Source organism: Embiotoca jacksoni, unplaced genomic scaffold (assembly GCF_022577435.1).
Source record: "Embiotoca jacksoni isolate LCO1_2020_lvr unplaced genomic scaffold, fEmbJac1.0.p SCAF_10, whole genome shotgun sequence".
NCBI lineage: Eukaryota > Metazoa > Chordata > Actinopteri > Embiotocidae > Embiotoca > Embiotoca jacksoni.
Window position 1 is genome coordinate 5,759,477 of NW_027185230.1, and position 21,296 is coordinate 5,780,772.

Consider the following 21,296-nt stretch of genomic DNA (forward strand, 5'->3'; position numbering starts at 1 on the left):
TGGATTTCTACCTGTAGCGGTTAGCCTGAGTGCAGATATATGACCTGACTTTAAACTGTGACTTTGGTTGATAGGCCACATGATGTGCATGTGGTAACCTGTATCACATGCAATAAATAACACAAATATTCAGTCTTGAAGCTGAGATTCTTGCATACTTTTAAAAGTTGGTTTGACCTTTCACCTTTTAAGATTTTAACTTGAAAACTAACAAGACTGTACAAAAGATCATTTTGATTTTCTTCTGTTTGCACTGCAATATTTCACAATTGATGAACATGTAGGAAAATAATTAGAGTGGCTCACTGTTGACCTTTTTGGACTAGGCAGTCCAATGTGAGGATGCATTTCTCAAAAATTATGACACTAAAGGTTCATCTGTACCTTTATAAATCTCTCTATATTCATCACTTTTTAGCATTTCTGAGTATTATATAAACATTTAGTAAATGCAGCTGTAAGCAGATATAGGGATATATATATATATATATATATGGCTATATAAAAATATAGGCCATTTATTAAATACTTTTACTCAGACTAGTTGTTCCTTTTTTTTCTTTTTGGGATAAATTGGTAATTTGAAGTTTATCAGCAAAATAGTCAATATTGAACTGCCCTATATAGATTTTAACTTTGACTACTTACTTTTATGGACAGCTTGAAAAGCTGCGGCCCCGCCCACTGAGGCTTACCTCAGCCAGTAAGATTACTTCAGCCTCATCAAAGTGTACAAGAAAAACTCCAGAAGAGGAAGTGCACCTAGAAAGCAGTTTGCTGCTGTCACACACATACAACTTCATTTTTAGCTCCACAGTTTGGTTCGACCTTCTTCCTCTTTTTATCCTCCCAGCCTGTCATTGCTTTGTCTGTCTTTGTATCTCTGACAGCACTCCAACACACACACACACACACACACACACACACACACACACGCACACGCGCACACACACACACACACACACACACACACACACACACACACACACACACATCCTACCACACATAAAACCAGATGTCTGTTCTTCCTCCTCCTGTATGATGTGGAAAGCAGTTGCTGCCCACCCAGGCGTATCCATGGCAACTGGCCTGCGGTTGGTTGACGGGGCGGGGACGGTGACATCACTGGTCTCTTTTAGGATTGCCACAGAGATAGTAGCGCTGTCAGACCTGCAAGTATAAAGAGAGGGCAAAACAGGAGAGTGGTGGGTCATGGCCCCATGTCACACACACGCGCGCGCGCACACACACACACACACACACACACACACACACACACACACACACACACACACACAGACAAAATAACTTTCTGTATAATAAAGTTAATTAGACATTTTAGGTTGATTAGTTGTTGTATAGTAGTTAGTTATAGTTATATATCTGGTTTTAAGTGTATACTTGATGGATGTGCAGCTGTTTATACTTTGTATTTACAAATTTTATTTATTTAAAGGACCCTGGACTTTATAAAGGATAAAGCATACAAAAAAAAATAATGCAAGATCTATGGTTATGAATGACAGCTGACGTTGTGCTGACCCACTGCAGGTTTTTATCATCTTCATTCATAACCCATTGTATCAGCTCTCTAAACCAGTCAATCTCTCCGCCGCTTTCTTCATCTCATAACACAGCACTGCAAACACAGCGTTGTCACCTCAGGAAGGGTCATGATGACGACGATGATGATGATGATGATGATGATGATGATGATGAAGATAATTCTTCTTTTCTTTCCGTGCTCAGTTTCGACCATGTTTGAGGTTTGATCACTAGAGGGAGCCAGACACAAGCATCCCCATCTCTCCTCTCTCTTTGCTCTGGTCACCCATCTCTGCAGCCACACAGCGGCACAATTAAAGACACACTTCATCCGATCTAACGGCCCTGCAGCAAATGCTGCTTTTGCGAAGCTTCACTGGGAGACGCATTTCACGCAACTTTCGAATATATTTCAGTTCGTCGTTGTTGTTGTTGTTGTTATTATTATTATGATGTACAGTTAATTTGTGTAATGAGAATAAATGATGCAATTTTGCTTCATCATTTCATGCCTACTTAGTTTCCACCTCCGTTTATTTCTGCCCCTCTTTTTTACTTATCCTCGGTGCCTGTGGCAGGAATCTCTAACGCGTAGCTCTGTACCCGTTTGTAAGTAGGCCGCTGAAGGTTTGGACAACGCAGTGTTTGCCATTTCCTACCTCAACATTTTATATTTTTGAAAAAAATTTTTTTACTTGTCAACGCGATTGAGTAAGAAGCGAACAATCTCCCCTCCCTGTCCTTCACTGTGTCTCCTCCAGCACCGTGTCAATGCAGCAGAGGTTGAGCTCCGCCCTTCGTGAGACACACAGAGATCAGAGGACAGACACTGCAACCAGCAACGCACCTGCACAACGCAGCAGAGCTGAAAAGAAATGTGTGCTCATAAAATACATAAATAACAGAAATATATTTTTGGCTGGACAGCAACAGTGGGGCCAGAGCTATGAAGCTAGTGTCTGTCGCTGAGTGAGTGAGAGATCAAATTTATTTGACTGAATGCCGTGACTTTTCAAATTAAAAGCAGACAGGAAAAAAAAACACTGCAGATGCCGTTGAATTTAAGCTGCTGTGATACAAAATGTGTGTGAAGAGTATCAATTTCTTATTGTTCACATAAAAGAAACTTATTCAGCTGGTTTTGGTGGAGCTCAGCAATGTGAATAAATGTTACTAAACATGAGTAGCTCTCATAAACTTTCATTTTGTCAAAGTAGCTCTTAGAGGGGAAAAGGTTGGAAACCCCTGATCTATGGATTTACCTTCCCAGTATTTTTTACAGTGTGCAAACTCATGAAATACCACAGACACTGAATGAGTCTCTGCAGGAGGATAACTGTGATATTATTGAGATTTTTCATAAACACTGACAGGCCATACTCACAGATGCAGTTTTAGATTGAGATCAAAAATGTGTTTGCGATGGGAGCATTTATTCACATCTTCCAAGTAGCTGAGAAGGATTTATGTGCAATAGAGGCAATCGATGACAATGAGCTCCATATGTTTGTCATTGCATCGTGGGATGCTTTTTATACATTTTCTGATGGAGTAATAATGCGTAAGATTAGAAAACTCTTCCTTCTCTGCCATTTTGGCGAGACCTCACGCAGCTCAGAGGAAGCAAAAGTAAAACCCATTTCCCGCCAGAAAGGGGAGGAGAAAGGAAATAAGATCAGGAGGAGCAGGGAAGAGCAGCCACATGAGTGAAAATGGTGTGCACGGACATCTGCTGTGGTCAGATAAGACATACTGGAGGTAAAGATAAAAGACATGATTGAGGAAATTTTCATTTCCCGACAACCACCGCACACATTGTATGTTTGTACTCCCAGAGTGGGTCTTAATGTGTCAATTCAAGAGTACTGCAGAGTTAAAAAAAAAAAAAAAAATCTTTCAGTATGGAGGGGAAAAGGAAGGCGGTTGCCAGTGTGGGGAGATGAGGAAGACGGCCACTACATTTCTGTGTATTTGCTGAGTTTTGTGATTGACTTCCAGTTGGTGGTTTAGTTACAGATAAGACAATTGAGGTGATCCAACAGTTATTTATCTGCATCTTTTTTGACAATATAACATCTGCAAGTGGGATAGTCCGATCACGCCAACTGTATAACCGTATGCAGTAATCATTTTATGCCTTTAAATGTCTCTGAGCAAACATTTAGCAAGCTACCGTGACTACTAATGACAATAACTTCAATTGATTTGAAGCACATATTTGTAGCAGCGACTCCCGTCTTAGTGTCTGGAAAGGACTCGTATAAATTCTTCGTAGCTCTTGAACACTTCCTTTCAGTATGATGAGTAAATGAGGATGACGCAACTCGGCTAATAAAACATAAAGCTCACTCCATCTTGCCCTGCTTTCCGTTTCATCAAAGGTCAGCAATCTAAAAACTCTTTGCTGATGCTCAGATTTGTGTGTCTTTAACCAAAGTTGAACTCAACATGAAAAATTCATCTTGCTGAGACAGGCAGTGGACTCATCGCTCTTTAGCCTTTAATCACTTGGATATTAGGCTGGATGCAGAATATGGCAAGACTTTCTAACTCGGCAACTTCTTGTGCCTTTTTCTGTCAAAATTGCTTAATTGCATAATGAGTTAAAACCATTTATCCTCTCAACTTTGTTTCCTGTCTCTGTAATTAATCTGCCCGTAGTTTGTCCTTTATTTTGTCCCATTCCATTTTTCGATGTTTCGGTAACACTTTACGGTTATTAATTATCATTAGTTAATGCATGAACTAAAACAAATTTGAATCAAAAATTGTACATTTAAAATAAGAAATGGTAGAATGTGCTCTGTGCTGACAAGTTTGGTTCAGTGGTCAAATTCTTTTTTTTTTTGGAGAGAATTCATCATTTTAATGTTTAATAAAACAACATAATCACCGATGATGTACTCACCTTTGTTAATGCTTTCATTAATGTGGTGTTCATGCACGAGATCATGAATGAAAGACTTTGAACTCATGTTACTTCCTGAACATTCATGAGGTATTAATGCATGGAGTAATATTTAAATCATGCATGAATCATTGATAATGAATTCACCTTTAAGTGAAGTGTTACCCATGTTTCTTTATCATATCACTGTTATGTGTGCTGTTATGTTGGACTTTCTTAAGGACGCGCTCTCCTTACGTGAACTGATCACACACTGATGCCGTCTCTGCTGCTCAGTCCAGTGTTGGGTAATTCTTTATCTTACCATCAAGGCTAGAGTTAAATATAGAGCATTAAATAAACTGACTGCAGTATGTACTCCTCGACCACAAAATCCACTCAGACGTGAAGTCGGACAAAACGCTTCAAAATTACTGGAGGAAAAAATAAGATTGTAATGAGCTTCTTTCACTCGCTGTCAATGCGCTGTAGATATGAACTGAATTAATGAATAAGCATCCAGTGTTCCGGTTCAGAAAGAGCTGCATTGTAATGGACAATACACTCTGATAAGATGCTCTTCAGAATGGACAGAGCTTTTACAATAGCAGTCTTCCTATGTGGCTATATTTGTTCCAGTCTCGCTATAGTGAGGACAATCCTCTTGTTTCTTTTTGAATACACGGAGCCTTGAATCATCTCATTTCTGACCACATTCACTGACCCTGAGCTGCTGTGATTATTTTGATCCACACAATGCCTTCAGGGAACATGAGGCCATTTCTTTGTTGTTGTTGTTGTTACTTTTCAGAAGAGAGCGCCGTCTCACATGTAAGCTCTGCGTGATTACAGCCAGCAGAGACAAACAACAGATTCGTTTCTAGTGAACATTGAAGATTCGGTGCTCGATTTTCTCAGTGTTTAATCTGCTACTCATGCTAACAGTTAAGTTTCTCTAACGTGCTTCAGATAAAATGTCCCTCTACTCGTAAACGGTACGGTCCAAACAGTGTGTACTGCAGCTTCTTCATGGTCACTGATGCTGATATGAGGACTGAGCTCTTACTAATTATTGAATACTGTGGGAAGACTTGACTGTTGATACCATTGTTATGAACCTTAATATCTCTTTTACACGCTCTCTCTCACACACACACACACTGACGCACAAATTCCTCTCGTCCCAGAGGAGTGTATTTTGAAGTGAGGAAGCAACCCCTGGTCCTCCTCCCTGACTGCTTCCTAGAATTGTTGTTACATCCATTTCTTAAAATGTCCACGTGGTGTGTGTGTGTGTGTGTGTGTGTGTGTGTGTGTGTGTGTGTGTGTGTGTGTGTGTGTATGTGTGTGTGTGTGTGCGCGTGTGTGTGTGTGTGTGTGTGTGTGTGTGTGTGTGTGTGCGCGTGTGTGTGTGTGTGTGTGTGTGTGTGTGTGTGTGTGTGTGTGTGTGTGCGCGTGTGTGTGTGTGTGTGTGTGTGTGCGCGTGTGTGTGTGTGTGCGCGTGTGTGTGTGTGTGTGCGCGCGTGTGTGTGTGTGTGGTGTGTGTGTGTGTGTGTGTGTGTGTGTGTGTGTATTTTAGGGGCAATTTAGGGAATGGTACTCGCGTCTCCAGACTGCAAAGTGGCAGAGTTGGTTGTAAAGACATTCCTAAAGGCTCTGGAGGTAGCAAGGGCAGACACAGCATGACGTTATCACACCACTGCAAAACTGCTCTACACCTTTCATCAACCTGCTGAAGGAGGATGTCGAGATTTTCCCGCCAGACAAAACTCTCGGCCAGTTGCTTGTACTTTTTTTTTTTTTTTTGTGCACGTTTCAGATCTCTGCATTATATAAGTCATTCGTTGTGTTTCGATCACACGACTTGCCGCACGTCCCGATCAGAATTTTAGACTTCAAAAGGTCTGCGTAAACGCACCCACGAGGGATTAAGAACAGACTGAACCCCCGTGGACTAATCCAGTGTAAACGCTGCTGTCTTGATGAAAGACAAATTCAAAATGTTTTATCTTCACACTTTGTTGAGCACTTTTTTCTCTACAGAGCAGCATTAGCCAGCTTTTCCAAAATACTAACAGAAACTGATCCCTTTGTTTCTGTTTGCGTGTTTGCAGGCTGGAGTCTGAAATCAGTGCTCTTGAGAGTGAAGAATCTCTGATCTCAGCCAAAGAGCAACTTCTTCGACAACGTCTGAAAGAGACGGAGCGCTCGATAGAAGACCTGCAGAAGGTATAAGAACTGGAGATGACCAGTAATGTCAGCATGTCATCTGGACAGGGTGATAACGGTTTTAAAATGAAATGCTTATATATTTCTGCCAATAAAATGGCACTTTAATTTGGTGTCAACGCTTGATGCTCAACGCCATGTTGCTGGAGCGTAGGATCACCACATCTCTTTGTTTGAGCGTAAAAGAGGATGCAACATGAAGGAGTGAGATGGAGAATAGGTGGAGTTTTTTTAGTTTTTTTTTAAGTGTCTGAAATCATGGTTTGATAGTAACTGTTTGTTTCACTGAGAGCATCATCCAAGCCTGTTGAAATCTGAGGAATCTTACAATTATTTCACATAGAAATAAATATGACATGCTGTAATACATAAGCTGACGTTAGCTTCTTGTTTTGCATAGTTAATGTTTTTTTTAAGTATTGTATTTCCTGTCTGCATCTACCAGTGGGCAGAGTGATAATGGTTATTTCCGGTCAGTGCGGAACGGCAGTGTGAGATTTGAAACAACACTAGTCACTATGAAAATCCTGCACGACACAAGTAAAAGTCCTAACATGGAAGAGCGCTATTTGTAAGTGTATTAAGGGAAGTACGTCATTTGGACAACAGCATTGATCGTTTCTGCAGTTTGGTGGAAAACGATGTGCATATATCAGTATGGCATCAGCCAAAAGAATTGGAGAGTATCAGCATATTGGATAGAGCAAATAATCTGATATCCTGCAAACCCAATTAGAACATTAAAACCTTGTGGAGCCCCTAATTGTCAGCTTTAACAAGAAGTATGGTCACACTCTGCCCTAACGCGTTGGTAATGACCTACAGCAGTGGAGTAACTAGTCCCACCCCACATAACTTTAAAAGACTTGCTCGCAATCTATTGTCAGTTTCTAGTTAATTACACATTAATATCGTATTTTTTTTTTCCTGAGAGCACATTAAAAACAGTAAAAAAAAAAAAAAATGTCTCGCATAGACACTTTGCTGCTAAGTAGCTTTGTGTTTACAAAACAATTCATTTTTAATTGCGCTGTAAAACTGATTAACATGCAGTCATGCCGTTGCAGTGCTAAATATTGGAGACGCACAAATCAATTTTTACCTCTGAAATGTAATATCACTTTTCAAAATAAAAGTGCTAATAGTACTGCATCTTAACACACTGAAAGGAACACTGATAGTGATGAAGAAGAAAAGGCCGAGATAACTTTCCAAGAAACAAATATTATTTGAAATTTCACCTCATTATTAAATAAATTACAATTAAATAAAGTCCATTATTCTCTTATTGTCCCACATCACTCTGCTATGGCTCAACAAATATGTTCTCCTGTCTCTCTTTCAGAGTCTGATGACCCAGGATGAAGGTATGAACTCTGATTCTCCCACACACACACACATTACAAATGCACAAACACAGTCCTAAACTGTCCATCTGTGTGTGTGTGTGTGTGTGTGTGTGTGTGTGTGTGTGTGTGTGTGTGTGTGTGGATAATAGTCTCGCTGAGGCAGGAGAGATGCAAGCCAGAACTCGCTGCTGAACCCCCAAACAAACATTCAGTCACACTCACAGGGACACACAGACAAACACGTACCTGCACGCAAACACACACTGGTACAAAAAAGTCCCTCATATAGACACACACACACACACACACACACACACACACATACACACACACACACACACACACACACACACACAGAACCCGGCTCAGCGAGACTATTGAAGCTCACACACACACAAGGCCATGACTCTGCAGCCTGCAGTCGCTGGCTTTATCCCCCTCTATTCACCGACAAGCCCCCATAAGCCCTGAAAGCTTTGTTCCTGCCGTCACACACATACACACACACGTATAGACTCACAAAAAGCTGCGACAAGTACACAAACACACACACACACACATGCTTCTGCTGCATAAGCACTGAACCTCAGGGGTACTAGAGTTGCCGTGGACACAGAAACAGAGACGAGGAGAGATGTGTGTGTGTGTGTGTGTGTGTGTGTGTGTGTGTGTGTGTGTGTGTGTGTGTGTGTGTGTGTGTGTGTGTGTGTGTGTGTGTGTGTGTGTGTGTGTGTAAGGAATAGGGGCGGGCAGGGTCAGAGGGGTGTGGTTCGTTTCCCTGTTGGGAGGCTGGACTGTGTGTGGGTTTGTGTTTAGGTGTGGCCACACATCACTGAGGTGTGTGTGCGTATGCGTGTGTTTGTGTGTTTATCAGCATGTGGCTGATGTCAGAGCGCACGCGTGTGCATGTGCGCGTGCACGTGTGTGTGTGTGTGTGTGTGTGCGTGCGTGCGTGCGTGCGTGCGTGCGTGTGTGTGTGTGTGTGTGTGTGTGTGCGCGCGTGTGTGTGTGTCTCTCTCGCTCTCTCTCCCTCTCCCTCCTTCCCTCCCTCCCTCTCTCGCTCCCTCCCTCTCTCTCTCTCTCTCTCTCTCTCTCCCTCTTCCCCCTCTCTCTCCCTCCCCCCCCCCTCACGACTTTCCCCCACTGACGATGTGTCATTTGCCCTCCTGTGCTCCTGCTCACTAGATGCTACTGGCTGCATGTCCGCCCCTCTCTCGGACCGCATGGACCCCGATCCCAACCACCTTGCCCCGGCCACGCAGCCCCGGACCGGCCCACCCGCATCCGGAGAGCACGCCAACCCAAGACCTGGTAAGACTGAGGGAGGAGAGGAGGGCGAGGGGAGGGAGGGGAGAGAAGAGAGAGCGAAGGGAGGGAGGACAGGAAGGTTTTGGGCCGCAGCCAAGTTGGATTATAACGAGGATAAACTCGTACGCACATGGAGAGTGGACGGACACACACACACACACACACACACACACACACTACACACACACCATGCACACACACACACACACACACACACACAGGTTCAGACAAGTTACACACATGTGCTGAGAAAAACACACTGATAAACTCAGAGTTTATACTTGTGTTCTTCCACATAACTTAACCAGTATGTATCTACATACATGAACACACCGGTATTAATAGGTATTAGTTCAAGCTTCAGCTTATCTTCTTATTTGTAGCAGAAGTATTGAAATCAGATAGGGAAAGCATTGAGACATATAGTTTTTAAACTTTGCATTATTAGTTTAGTATACTAGTATTGTGGCGCTATTTTACACCACAAGTTTTTATGTTAATTAACTTTTGTTTGGATTTAGTGGGATTCTTTTTAGTTGCAGTTTTTACTCTTAGTAATAATAACAGTAATACAGTTCCTGGTTAGTAGTCGTTTATACTCTCAATATTTGTATTTAGGTTTAATCATAATAGTTATAAATCATAAATAAACATAAATCGCAGTTACACAAAAAAGAAAGCGTATGTTAGTAAAAGTTGAGATAGTAAAAGGAAATCTGTATTCAGATTTATTCAGTTCATTATCTTGCATGTTTGCTTCATTGTATATAGTGCTGCCGACTTTGCAGTTGGCCGTGCGTAGCTCTCCAAAAAAAAAGATGAACATTTAACATCATTAGAAACACGTAAGAAACGGGCCCCAAGTGACCTTAATATACGAGATATTTGTAGTTTGCCAAAAGGTACAATCCATTTGTCCTCAAATCAGAGTTCACTGACCTTCATTGTGTTTTACTAATTGCATACGTGTCAGTTTGATTACAAAACCTATATATGAGTTTTTAGAGAACACTGTGTCCCTCTCCTCACGCTTCACTCCCTCCACCTTGTCCCCCCCCCCCCCCCTCCACTGGTCCCACCCCACCCCTTCACTCCTCCTTCAAACCCTACACCCTTTGTGCATCACCCCTTCCCTCCTCCTTGTTTCTCCTCCCACCCTCCTCCCCCTCACCTCCCCTCCTAACAGCAATGTTTGCCATGGAGATCAACGTGCAGCACGACCCGCAGACTGGTGAGCAGCGCGTCCTGTCGGCCAACCGTGTGAGCCCGCTGGACGCGGCGTCGCGTGGGGTCAAAGTCTACGACGACGGCAGGAAGGTGGTCTACGAGGTCGCCTCCTCCGGGGGCGTGTCCACCACCACCGTAGAGAACGGTTGGAGCTCCGTGCAAGTCGACCAGCTGCTCCAGCGAGCTGCCAGACCTGCAGGACGAGGAGGAGACAGCGGGAGGGGTCAGGTGACGGTGACCCCGGCTGCCCCGCAGGCCTACATTTCCCCAGCAGATGTTGACGATCTGTCCCCACCCTCCTGCGCCCCACCATCCATCCCTTCTAGCCCACCAGCCCAGGTCACCCTCCAGAGGGAAAGCCGACTGGGCATGATGCCCCCCTCCGCTGCTCCCATCACGGCCCAACCGGGGTCCTCAGCCCACCCGGGCACCGAGCTCACCTCCCCGCCCCAAGCCAGCGTGGAGCACCCGGTCACCATGGTGTTCCTCGGCTACCAGGACGTTGAAGACACGAGCGAGAGCAGGCGGCTGCTCGGCTTCGACGGCGCCGTGAAGGCCGAGGTCGTGCTCATCGACGAAGACGACGAGAAGTCGCTGAGGGAGAAGACGGTCACCGACCTCTCCATCATCGACGGCACGGCGGCCGACCTCGTGTCGGGGCGGCCGGCCACGTCCGAGGCCATCAGCACGGAACTGTCGTCTGACGGCCGTGACCCCGACAGCGCCTCCTCGCCCCCTGCAAACCCAGACGCCAGCACGGCCCCCCCGCCCGGCCTCACCCCTGCCACAGGTACAGACAAGAGGAAACGCTGCCAGTGCTGCACCCTCATGTGACTGAATCTTCTCCCTCTTCCACCCCTTTTATTATTCCCCTCTTCTCTTCTGTCTCTGGATGATTACTAACAGAAGCCCTGCCTTCCTCCTCCTCCTCCTCCTCCTCTGGACTCTGATCGGCTGGCACACACACCACCCGCACGCGCACACACTCTTGTCTGACTTTTGACTTTTTACTCAGTTGCATTATCACCTCTACATTTCTGTTCTTTCGTCACCCACTCTGTCGACAGGGTAGCTCCCCAGACAGCACACGACATTTCATAAATCCAAGTCAACATCAGTATGCAGAAGAAAAAAAAAGCTGTTGTCATGCTGCTATATTTTATGGTGAAATAAGACACAAAGATGGAGAAAAATTGACGTTTGTTGACAAACGGCTCAAACCGGGGCCTACAAAACTCCTCTCAGTGGTCAGCGAGACTTTACGGACAATCAGTCACGCATTGCTACGCTGTCTAACCAAACAGTCCGTCTGGCTCGAAGGACAATCAACCTTTAATTAGCCAGTTCATAAAACATTCAAAAAGACAAACACAAGCCTCAGTTATTTATTTTTTTCTTAAATTTCCTTTTCGGTTGCTTCCTTTTCTTTCAACCCCCGCTTCCTGTTGTTTTCCACACATAAACAACCACACACCCGACGTACGAACTCAAACAACCCACCACCTTTTCCTTGTGCAGACTCTCTGTGACGAGGGCGGAGAAGTGGGTACTTGTTGCCTTGGTTTCTTTATGTGCCTCTTAATTCTACGACACGAATAGTTCTAACAAACACTAGACATCGTGAGGTGTTTCTATTCGACTTGTATTTCAGTTTGCTGTTCTTATCTCAACCATTTGTTTCCTTTTATTTTGAAACTCAAAAGGCCATTGAATTGTTGGGATGCTTGTTTCCATGGGAAACTGAGTTTTTGACTCTTTTAGTGAGCATTCTCTGAACTCTCTCTCTCCCTCTCTTTGCTGTTTCCTCAATTAACTTCAGCTATTCCGCTGCTGAGGGCATTTCCTCTTATTCTCACACTTCCTAAACTCAGCAGCCAATAAGAAGCCTTGGAACACCCAGTAGGATCTATACAGCCAACTTTTCCAATGTGTCTCAACTCTGTAGAGCACAGGAAGCTAATGGCAGCTCAACAAATACACTCTGGCGGGGGGGCACATATTTACACCTATGGAAACACAGAAATGGGCATATCTAACAGGCTGGGCACAAACATGGGAATGGTGCACATTAGCAAGCACTACCAGACGACTAAATTATGATAGCTGTGCTCAAATGAGCTTTTAGACAAAGATTATGCACAATTTCATGTTCCTCTTTTTGTTCTTTAAATTCACTTCATTGCTGCAGAGCTCCACCAGAGATCCATTACACTCTTCAGAACACAAAGAGACTGAAAACACTGCCAGCTCTGGCCACAGTCACCATCCAGGCCCTCTTTCACAAGGGTGCTACAAATAATTAAGGCCTGGGTGTCATAATTACATCATCTACTGTATATTCATCCCTCTGTAGGTCGTTTACTTGGCTGGTTTTCAGAAAATCTCTCAAAAGCAGTAATTGTCCCTCATTCTTCGCCTGATAATGGATCCTCTTGGAAGATTTTGCTCCATTTCAGGTGTTGCTCACGTTAGATGGAATAGAGAGGGCGGTGATGCTCGATAATCATCTTGTGAGCTGAATTTTTGGAGAGTTTGTGACTACACTTTGCCATTCTACATTACAGAGAGAAATCTCCTGTTGGAGTAAGATCAATAAAGTTGAACAGACCAGATAACAGACACACGATTGAAGAAAACGTTCGCACATTTACAAAGAAGTCTGGCGAGGGAGGCTGTTAGGGTCCAAATATGTGGCTCAGGTTTGTATCAAGTGGCTGTGATGCCCTTAGTTCAAATCGAATCTGGGATTTATACAACATGAAGAAAAGACACCAGGAAAAAAAAATCGAAATCTAATCACAAATCTGAACGGAACTTATTTGGTGATCGACTGGTACCGAGAGCCTCAGCAACCTTTTTTTTTTATAAAGTACACCGGGCCGTTTGTTGGTCTGCTATACTGGTCCTAATCCTTCACTAAAGAACACCACGTTTTTCTGCTCTGTGTACTAACTCTGGCGATAGTCACAAAGATGATGAAACACAGAAACAATATTCCTCGGCAACAAAGAGCACATTTCCAGCAATGAAAGCTCCACAGCTTCACAATCCCTCCTCTAAACCAAACTCCAAGTCGCCCCCCCTTCAATCATCCACGCTTCAGTGTGACTGGCCACTGCTGCTGTCGGTCAGTCCAGCTGGCTGTGTGATTGGCCGTCGGCATCTGGTTTCCTGTGTAGATACAGAATGTAAATACGCTCTATATTCTATTTAGCGATGATTTTATTTTACACATCTATATAGAGATCTAGAGATAATTATGGAACTAGACATGTCCTTCATACGATGCCATATGATGACTGTATGAGTGCATAAATGAGAGCTTTGTATATTTTCATTCTCTCACGCCACTGCTTTGCTGTGTGTAATCTCACAATTAACCCCCCCCCCCCCACACACACACACACACACACACACACGACTTCTTCCCCTCCCCTCTGACCATCGGCGACTAATGCCATTCCCAGACGTGCTGCACATCATTATTTTCTTTTATCAAGGGTTCATTCGCAGCAAATTCACTGTAAGGCTGTAGGCTGGGGACAATTTACAAATATCATCCGAGTTCCAGATTTGGCCAAAATACACACATCACACAGCTGTTTGGTTTTGGAGACTATGCAGAGAAGTGTATTCTGGGAAGTGTAGTGTTCAAGTTACCCCCCAAAGTGTGATGCACACACAGGGTGCAGCAGAGCAAAGAAGCACTTGCAGTATACACATACAAAAAGGAAATTACAATCACAGTTCCAAAAGCATAAAAAAAAAAAAAGAAAAAAAGAAGAAGTTTGAGAATGAAACATGACCAATCCAGTTTGCCTGTTTGGGTTTGTGTGTGTGTGTGTGTGTTTTTTTGATGTAAAGCAAGGAGCTGTACATGAACAACCGACTGGTTGAGTTTACCAGCCCCACTGCCACGCCTGCAGTGCTCCTCTGACTCTGTAGGGGTCTCTGTTTTCCTGTCAACCTGCCCTCATGGTTGTATGGACTGTTAAAACAAAAAGGAGCCATTTTCTATTGTTCATAACGCTCTCCCCCTCTCTCCCTCTCTCTCTCTCCCTCTCTCTCTCCCTCCCTCCCTCCCTCTCTTTCTCTCTCTCTCTCTCCCTCTCTCCCCTCTGATGTCTGTATCCTCTCTCTCTATCTTTGGTCAATAAAGCTGAGTTTCTCCAGTTCCCCCCTTTGCTGTCTCTTGCTTGTTGTTCTTTCCATCTGTCTCTAACATTCACTTTTTCATTGGCTGCTGACAAACACAACCACCAGCTGTCCTCACTGCACCCAGCTGTTATAATACCTCACTGCCACTAACAAGCACGGACACTGCGTCTTCAACCGTTCACATGAAACTCAGAAGAGTTCTTTGCTTGTTGTGAGGGTTGAAGGTCGTCAGAGTAATATAACTTCTAATTCTGACATTTTTTGATACAGTCTCATCGGATCATTTTCTGAAATTCCAATCCAAATATCAAAGAATTCAAAATAAATGCATGACAGGTAATCAATCACTGTGAAGGAGAAGAGGTGTGCTCTGATTGTGGCCACTATAATGCACGCACGCGAAGCTTTTTTATAGTAATTTATTCAACATGTATTTAAGCCTACAAACAAACTGGTAAGACTTTCTTTACTGTTTAGACCTCAGCATATTCAAACCATCTCTGTTTCCTCAAATATCATATTACGCAATAAATGCTTAAAAATTAGATGAATTGATGGAGAATGGATTCTGAAAAATAATACTTTCTTATGATTTGTATACTAACCGTGTTAAAATTTTAAGTCTTGGATTTAGATGCATGTAAATGTGATATTGGCTCTAAGTGATAGCACACAGGTGTTGTTGAGCGAAGCGCTACATCTGCAGCTGCACTCTGTAAAATAGATTTAAGCCAAAACTTAGACAGCTTTAAATGTTACATGGTTTCATTTTCTTGGGCTGCAAATATTAACACAGGAGGGTGCAGATGTGGTGCAAATTTTTTATGTAATCTCTTTAAGTATGACTTGCCACAGCGCATGAAAAATTGCTCTAATATTACTTCAACATTCCTGCAGGGAGTCATACTGTGCGTGCGTCCTTGTGTGCGTGTGTGTGTTTTCTAATGAGATTACACAATTCAAACATCTGGGAGCAGTGGTGGAGGAAGTATTCACATACTTTCAGAGTAAAAGTATATCAGACTAAAATTATAACGTTAAAAGTAAAAGTTCTGTACTTCAAATTATAATTAAAGGACACTGAAACAGAAGTGGATTCAGGACAAAGTAAGTATCAAAAGTCAAAGTATACTGAACGCAGAAAAATGTCTCCTGCAAGCGTTAAAATACTATATAATATTAGATATTTAGTCATTGTGTTAATTTGTAAGTGCTAGTGTTGTTGCCAAGCAATATATTATACAATATGTATAAATTTTTTTGTATTCATATTATCAACAAATACATTAGCCTGTATTCTGATTATTCTTAAGAATTAATCAGTTGATCATTAGTCCAAACCTCCAAATTATAACAAATAACTTTAAAATTTCAGCTGCTGATTTTGAGTAGTTTAATCTATAACAAAGCATCATATTTTCTACACCGAGTTCCTGTGCTTTGTTACATTCAACTGCCAGGTACAAACACAGGAAGGTAACGACTGAAAGTGTGGAGAGGTGCTTTGTTTTGTAGTGAAAGTAGGAAGAGGGAGAGGTAGGTTGGAAGTGGGGAAGAAAAGTAGATATGAGGGGACAGTGTAAGAAGACACATTTAGTTGGACCAGTCTACAGAGATTTAGTTCTGCACAAGGCACCTCCGCAGTATCGGTAGGTGCTACAAGAAATCAGGAAACAATCACTGCCTGTCCACTCGTCTGACTTCACTGATGAAGAGGATTAAAAAAAAAAAACGTTTCTATGTGTATCACACACAACCCTTCAAAAATGCAGTTGTCGTCTTTCCTTTGATAGTGTGTGTCTATTTTGGATGACGGACTGTTATTGTGCAAAACACACATGACTCAGGGTGGTCAGCAACATGACAAACTTTCCCAGAAGACATAACCCGAGGTGATAAATGATTATATTAGCGACGTCATGACAACCGGCATCTGGACACAGCATTTAGGCCTCATGCACGCTCTCTCTCAGTGCACAGGATGGGTTTGTATTCCATGATAATAAACATTAATTGATTTATCTTAAGCCAGTGACATCCTCGTGTGTTTTACGGAAACCATGACTGCAGATGGTGGTGGCACACTCTCTCACACACACACACACACATGACAGGAGGATGATTTATGTGCCAAGAATTATTTCACAAGCATTCATCATGATGTTGTGATTTGAACTGGGCCTCATATTCTGCACCGATGTTCAGTAAACGTACAATCATCAGCAGAGAAAGGATAATGACCACAAATAAATGACTGAATGGCCTGATAAGAGTGAACATGACACAACGTCAAACTATAGATACAACCAGCAATAGAACAAACAGAGTTTCAAAGCAGAAATCGCGTAGAAGATACTTTTTAGAGAAGTAAATGAAGATCCAACAGGTTTGGATATATCAAATAAAAATCCTGAATTATGACATATACTGTGCAATGAGGGACCCAAGTCAGTTTTCCTGAATACTACTCCCACGACTGACGCTATTAAAACTGCTGCTGCTAATATTCCTGCATGCCGCTATTACTAAAACTATGGGCAATACTGTCTCTGCTATACTGTTGAATCTTGTATTTAAATTTTAATTTAAGTAAAACTACAGACATATTCTTCGGGATGTATCTATAGGAAGTGACCAGCAGTGGTGGAAAGTAACTAATTTACTCAAGTGCTGTACTTAAGTACAATTTTGAGGTAGGTGTACTTTTCTTTCATTTGATGCTACTTCATGCTTTCACTCCACCTCATTTCGAGGGAAATATTCTACACTCTACTCCGTTATATTTATCTGACAGCTTTAGTTACTTTTCAGATGCAGATTTGACACAACGGAGAATATAACACGCTTTTAAAATACAACACAATAAAGATTAAACCTTTGGTTTACAAATCTTACAAAACTTACAAAAAGCATTGTGTAGTTCACATTTCAGATGTCTATGAGTTGTTAACAGCTCCTCCGAAAACGTATTTTCCCCTCTAAGCTTCTCACACGGTTTCATTTCAGTAAATGTTCAAATGATCCAATATCTCAACCAAAAATCAAAGGTGGGATAAAAAGTTCAAAAACTGAAAACAGATTTTTGGATCAGATCTTTGTTTTTTTCTTCTTTCTTCTCCCAGTAATCATCTGACGACCCCTCAGGTTTATCTGCTGTCCCTGGATATAAAACTGGATATAAAGTAGTTAAAACCAGCTCCACCTGCAGCAGCTACGACAGTAACATGCTGCTTACACACTGATGATTCACTGTTAATAATCTAGTGATATCATACATAATAATATATCAGTCAGAGGGCCCAAAATTATAGTTTTACTTTGATACTTTAACTACATGTTGCTGCTAAACCTATGTATGTTTGCTGAAATAATATTTTTCAGGCATTTAGGACTTTTACTTGCGATAGCGAGATTGCTGTATTGGTACTTTTACTTAAGTAAAGGATCTGAGAACTTCTTCCACCGTAAAATATCCCTTTTATTAGTAAAAGCACTGATTATGCAGAATAGTTAGTTTCAAAGTGTTCTATTCTTGTACATATTTGGATGATTATTACTGATGAGTTCATATTTAAGAAGCATATTCATCCCGGGTAGTTCAATCTACAATATTTTAGACGGATCACATATTTTGTATGTGAAATCTGCAAAATAACTAGTACTTATAGCTGACTGTGATACGTAACAAAATACATGGAAAAACGAATATTTCGCTCGAAAATGTAGTTTGTGTTGAAGTATGGAGGATGGAGTAGTGTGTCAGGCTGCTACTACTGCAGACTATTAATGTAATGCTAGCTACTGTGACTGTTACACTCCTGTAGTGGCAGCAGCTGTGGCAGCAGTAGTAATAGTATTTGAAGTTGCACCAGCAGTGATTGGACTGTACAGTCTTGTAGGAGCAGTATTAGTTTGACAGATCCATGCTGGTATTCTCTTCTCGCCCAGCAGTGTTGCTCCTTCAGCTGCGGCAAGCATGGGTGTCAGGAGTTTGAGGATGATAAGATGTGAAATCAGATGTACTCTCCAATGTGGGCGTGGGTCACTGAATCAGCAGAGAATGGGACAAAGATAAAGTACGGCCAAACAGCGCACTGCGGACTGAAGATGTACCGTCTGGGTCGTGCTGATATAGAAGTAAAAAGAACTGTCGCAGTGATAATAACTGACTGATTTACAGTATTACAAAGCTACCACAAAGGCATATGTGCGCGTTGCGGAGCAGATTTATAGATTAGGCGCGTGATTAGCTTTTCACTATCAGATTTGCACAAAGGAAAACGAGCATATTTTCATCTTTTCACTTAATTCGGAGGATTATGTGATCCATCCTGTTGGAGCTCGTGAAACTCCTTTTAAAACCAGATAACGGGCCAGAACAGGCTGATTTTCTTATTTCATATGGAGTGACAGATTAGGACGAAGTCACAGTAGAGAACTATGGAAAGTTCACGCTTCCCTTCGGGGGTTGGAGGTGCTCTCAATAGAGGAAATGAACGTGTTTAAAGGTTTATAAACTGAAGATGTTACCAGTCATGAATTTGAATATTCTCAGTCATGATCAGTTAAAATCTGATTATGGTTTTAGGCTGTAGGTATTCAAAACAATTGTGTCTTCACTTGACGTTTGAGGCTCCCACTGGTGCACATGAATATGAAAGATGACAGTGATGACAATGGTAGCACTAACTCTATTTTTTTTTTTATTTGTTTTTATCACAGGCTACAGCCAAACACCATGGGTTACCGTGACAACAGCAAATGGTTATCAACCCCCCATTCCCAGCAGACATCCTCTCACTGCCATGGTGAGTAATGTGTATGAAGGGATTGTAATAGCTTGAATTCACAATTTGTCAGAAGGCTTTGTTTTACATCTAAAAAGCGAGCGACTCCATCAGACAAATGTCTGCCAGGAAACCTTTCATGATGTGCATATAAAGAGGGGAACTATTTGTTCACCTTTTACACAGGATTACAGGCTTCCTAACAACAATTTCCATTTTCCATTTTTTTGTTTTGGGCTGTCGCTCACTGAAATGCTGTACATTTGTGTTTGTGTGTGTCTGAATCAGACTGGTCTGATATTTGGAGAGAAAAAAAAGTAGGAAAAGCAGAGTCCAGAAAAGATGTGAAGAAGCACAACCCCAGTGCTGTGAGGTAGTTTTTCTGAGCTATAATATTTTTAATATTGACTATGTGTGAGCTGCTATATATATTTATATATATATATATATATATATATATATATATATATATACTACATACTGTATCTGTATGTAGGCAAGGCAGTTTGAGGGTAAAGTGGGCACATAAAGGACCTAAATCCCAAAGTGCTAATGTTTTATAAAAGCTCACAGATTGATGATCTCTACGTGAAGACAGATCACAAGTGGGAAAGGTTTTTAAGTGAGATAATCCATCTGCAGTTCAGGCTTGTGCTCAGTGGTACCCTGTGTGCTTTCATACAGACTGTTTGTGCTGAATAAGTAATCTCCTCGCAGGGCATATTTGAAACGCCAGTCAGTCACACTGTTTCCTTGCTACAGGTGTAAAACTGTTCTGCAGTGTGCAGAGATGTCCCTCAGCAGCGTTTCTATCATATTTGTAGTATATAGTAATATATATCTGACCTTACTCTACTTTGTGGCTTTCCTTTATTTATACAGGAATAGAATAATGAAACAGTACATTTTTTGTGACCTTACTGTACTTGGGGGGCATTTTTTTTTTTATCTACTATGGTATCTTTGTACTGTAATAAAGCCTACAGTGTATAATATTATAGGGAGTCATATCTAATTATGCAGTGTGGTGAGCTACAAGTCAATCGCGACTATATTATGACAGTAAAGTCGATTTTCTATGGTGTATATTGATATTTGTCTATTTATGGTATACAGCGGCTAGGCTGTTCCGTAATAGCCATTTAGTAATTTATTAGTAATATGTTTATTATCTTATTTATTCAATAGTTGGTGTCCTGCATCTTTTCTGGTTTTCGAGTAGTTTAAGAAGTACTCAGATCCTTTGTTTTTGAAGTAGTAACACTGAAATACAAGTTTTATTAAAGTAACGCAATCATAAGCATGGAAAAAAGTATTTAAAAGTAAAAGTACGCCTACTCATTGTGCAAAATGGCCCCTTATATTATTACATTTTGCATTCTGATACATTAAAAACATTTAACAATGTGTTTCGTCAGTAACATCGATCCCCTTATTAACTGTATCTCTTAAAGGGATAGTCCAGTGATTTATGTGTTTGCACGGCACCATCAGGGCAACTCCGTCGGACTTCTGCTCTGTTTCCACGGGCTGGAGCAGAACAAGGTGTCCGACATCTAACCCTTAAATTGTACTTAAGTGCTGGAGTAGACAGGCTCGCTTACTAGCGCCGCCTGTTCTGGAGTGTTCCGAGTTTGTTTTTGTTGCTCTGAAAATGCCACCTGAGCACATTTGAGAGGGGTGGTGATGGTGATGGTGGTGGTGGTGGAGCAGGAGGGGTGGAGGCAGAAAGGTGGGGGGACAGAAGCAGGACAGGAGGGAGGGGTAGGGGGGGGGGGGGGCTTGTCGGGCCGCAGTCAGATTGTT

The 21,296-nt window shown here is 42.1% G+C and overlaps 1 protein-coding gene across 3 annotated transcripts in view; it reads left to right on the forward strand.

Moving 5' to 3' along the window:
* The window catches only part of palm2akap2 (PALM2 and AKAP2 fusion), an 87,648-nt gene that overhangs the window by 38,010 nt on the left and 28,342 nt on the right, over positions 1–21,296 (forward strand). For all 3 annotated transcript variants that reach the window (XM_069162512.1, XM_069162521.1, XM_069162530.1), the window contains exons 5-9: positions 6,547–6,661; positions 8,007–8,028; positions 9,196–9,321; positions 10,505–11,335; positions 19,426–19,511. In XM_069162512.1, coding sequence (XP_069018613.1) covers positions 6,547–6,661; positions 8,007–8,028; positions 9,196–9,321; positions 10,505–11,335; positions 19,426–19,511 — 1,180 coding nt within the window. The remainder of the gene's footprint in view (positions 1–6,546; positions 6,662–8,006; positions 8,029–9,195; positions 9,322–10,504; positions 11,336–19,425; positions 19,512–21,296) is intronic.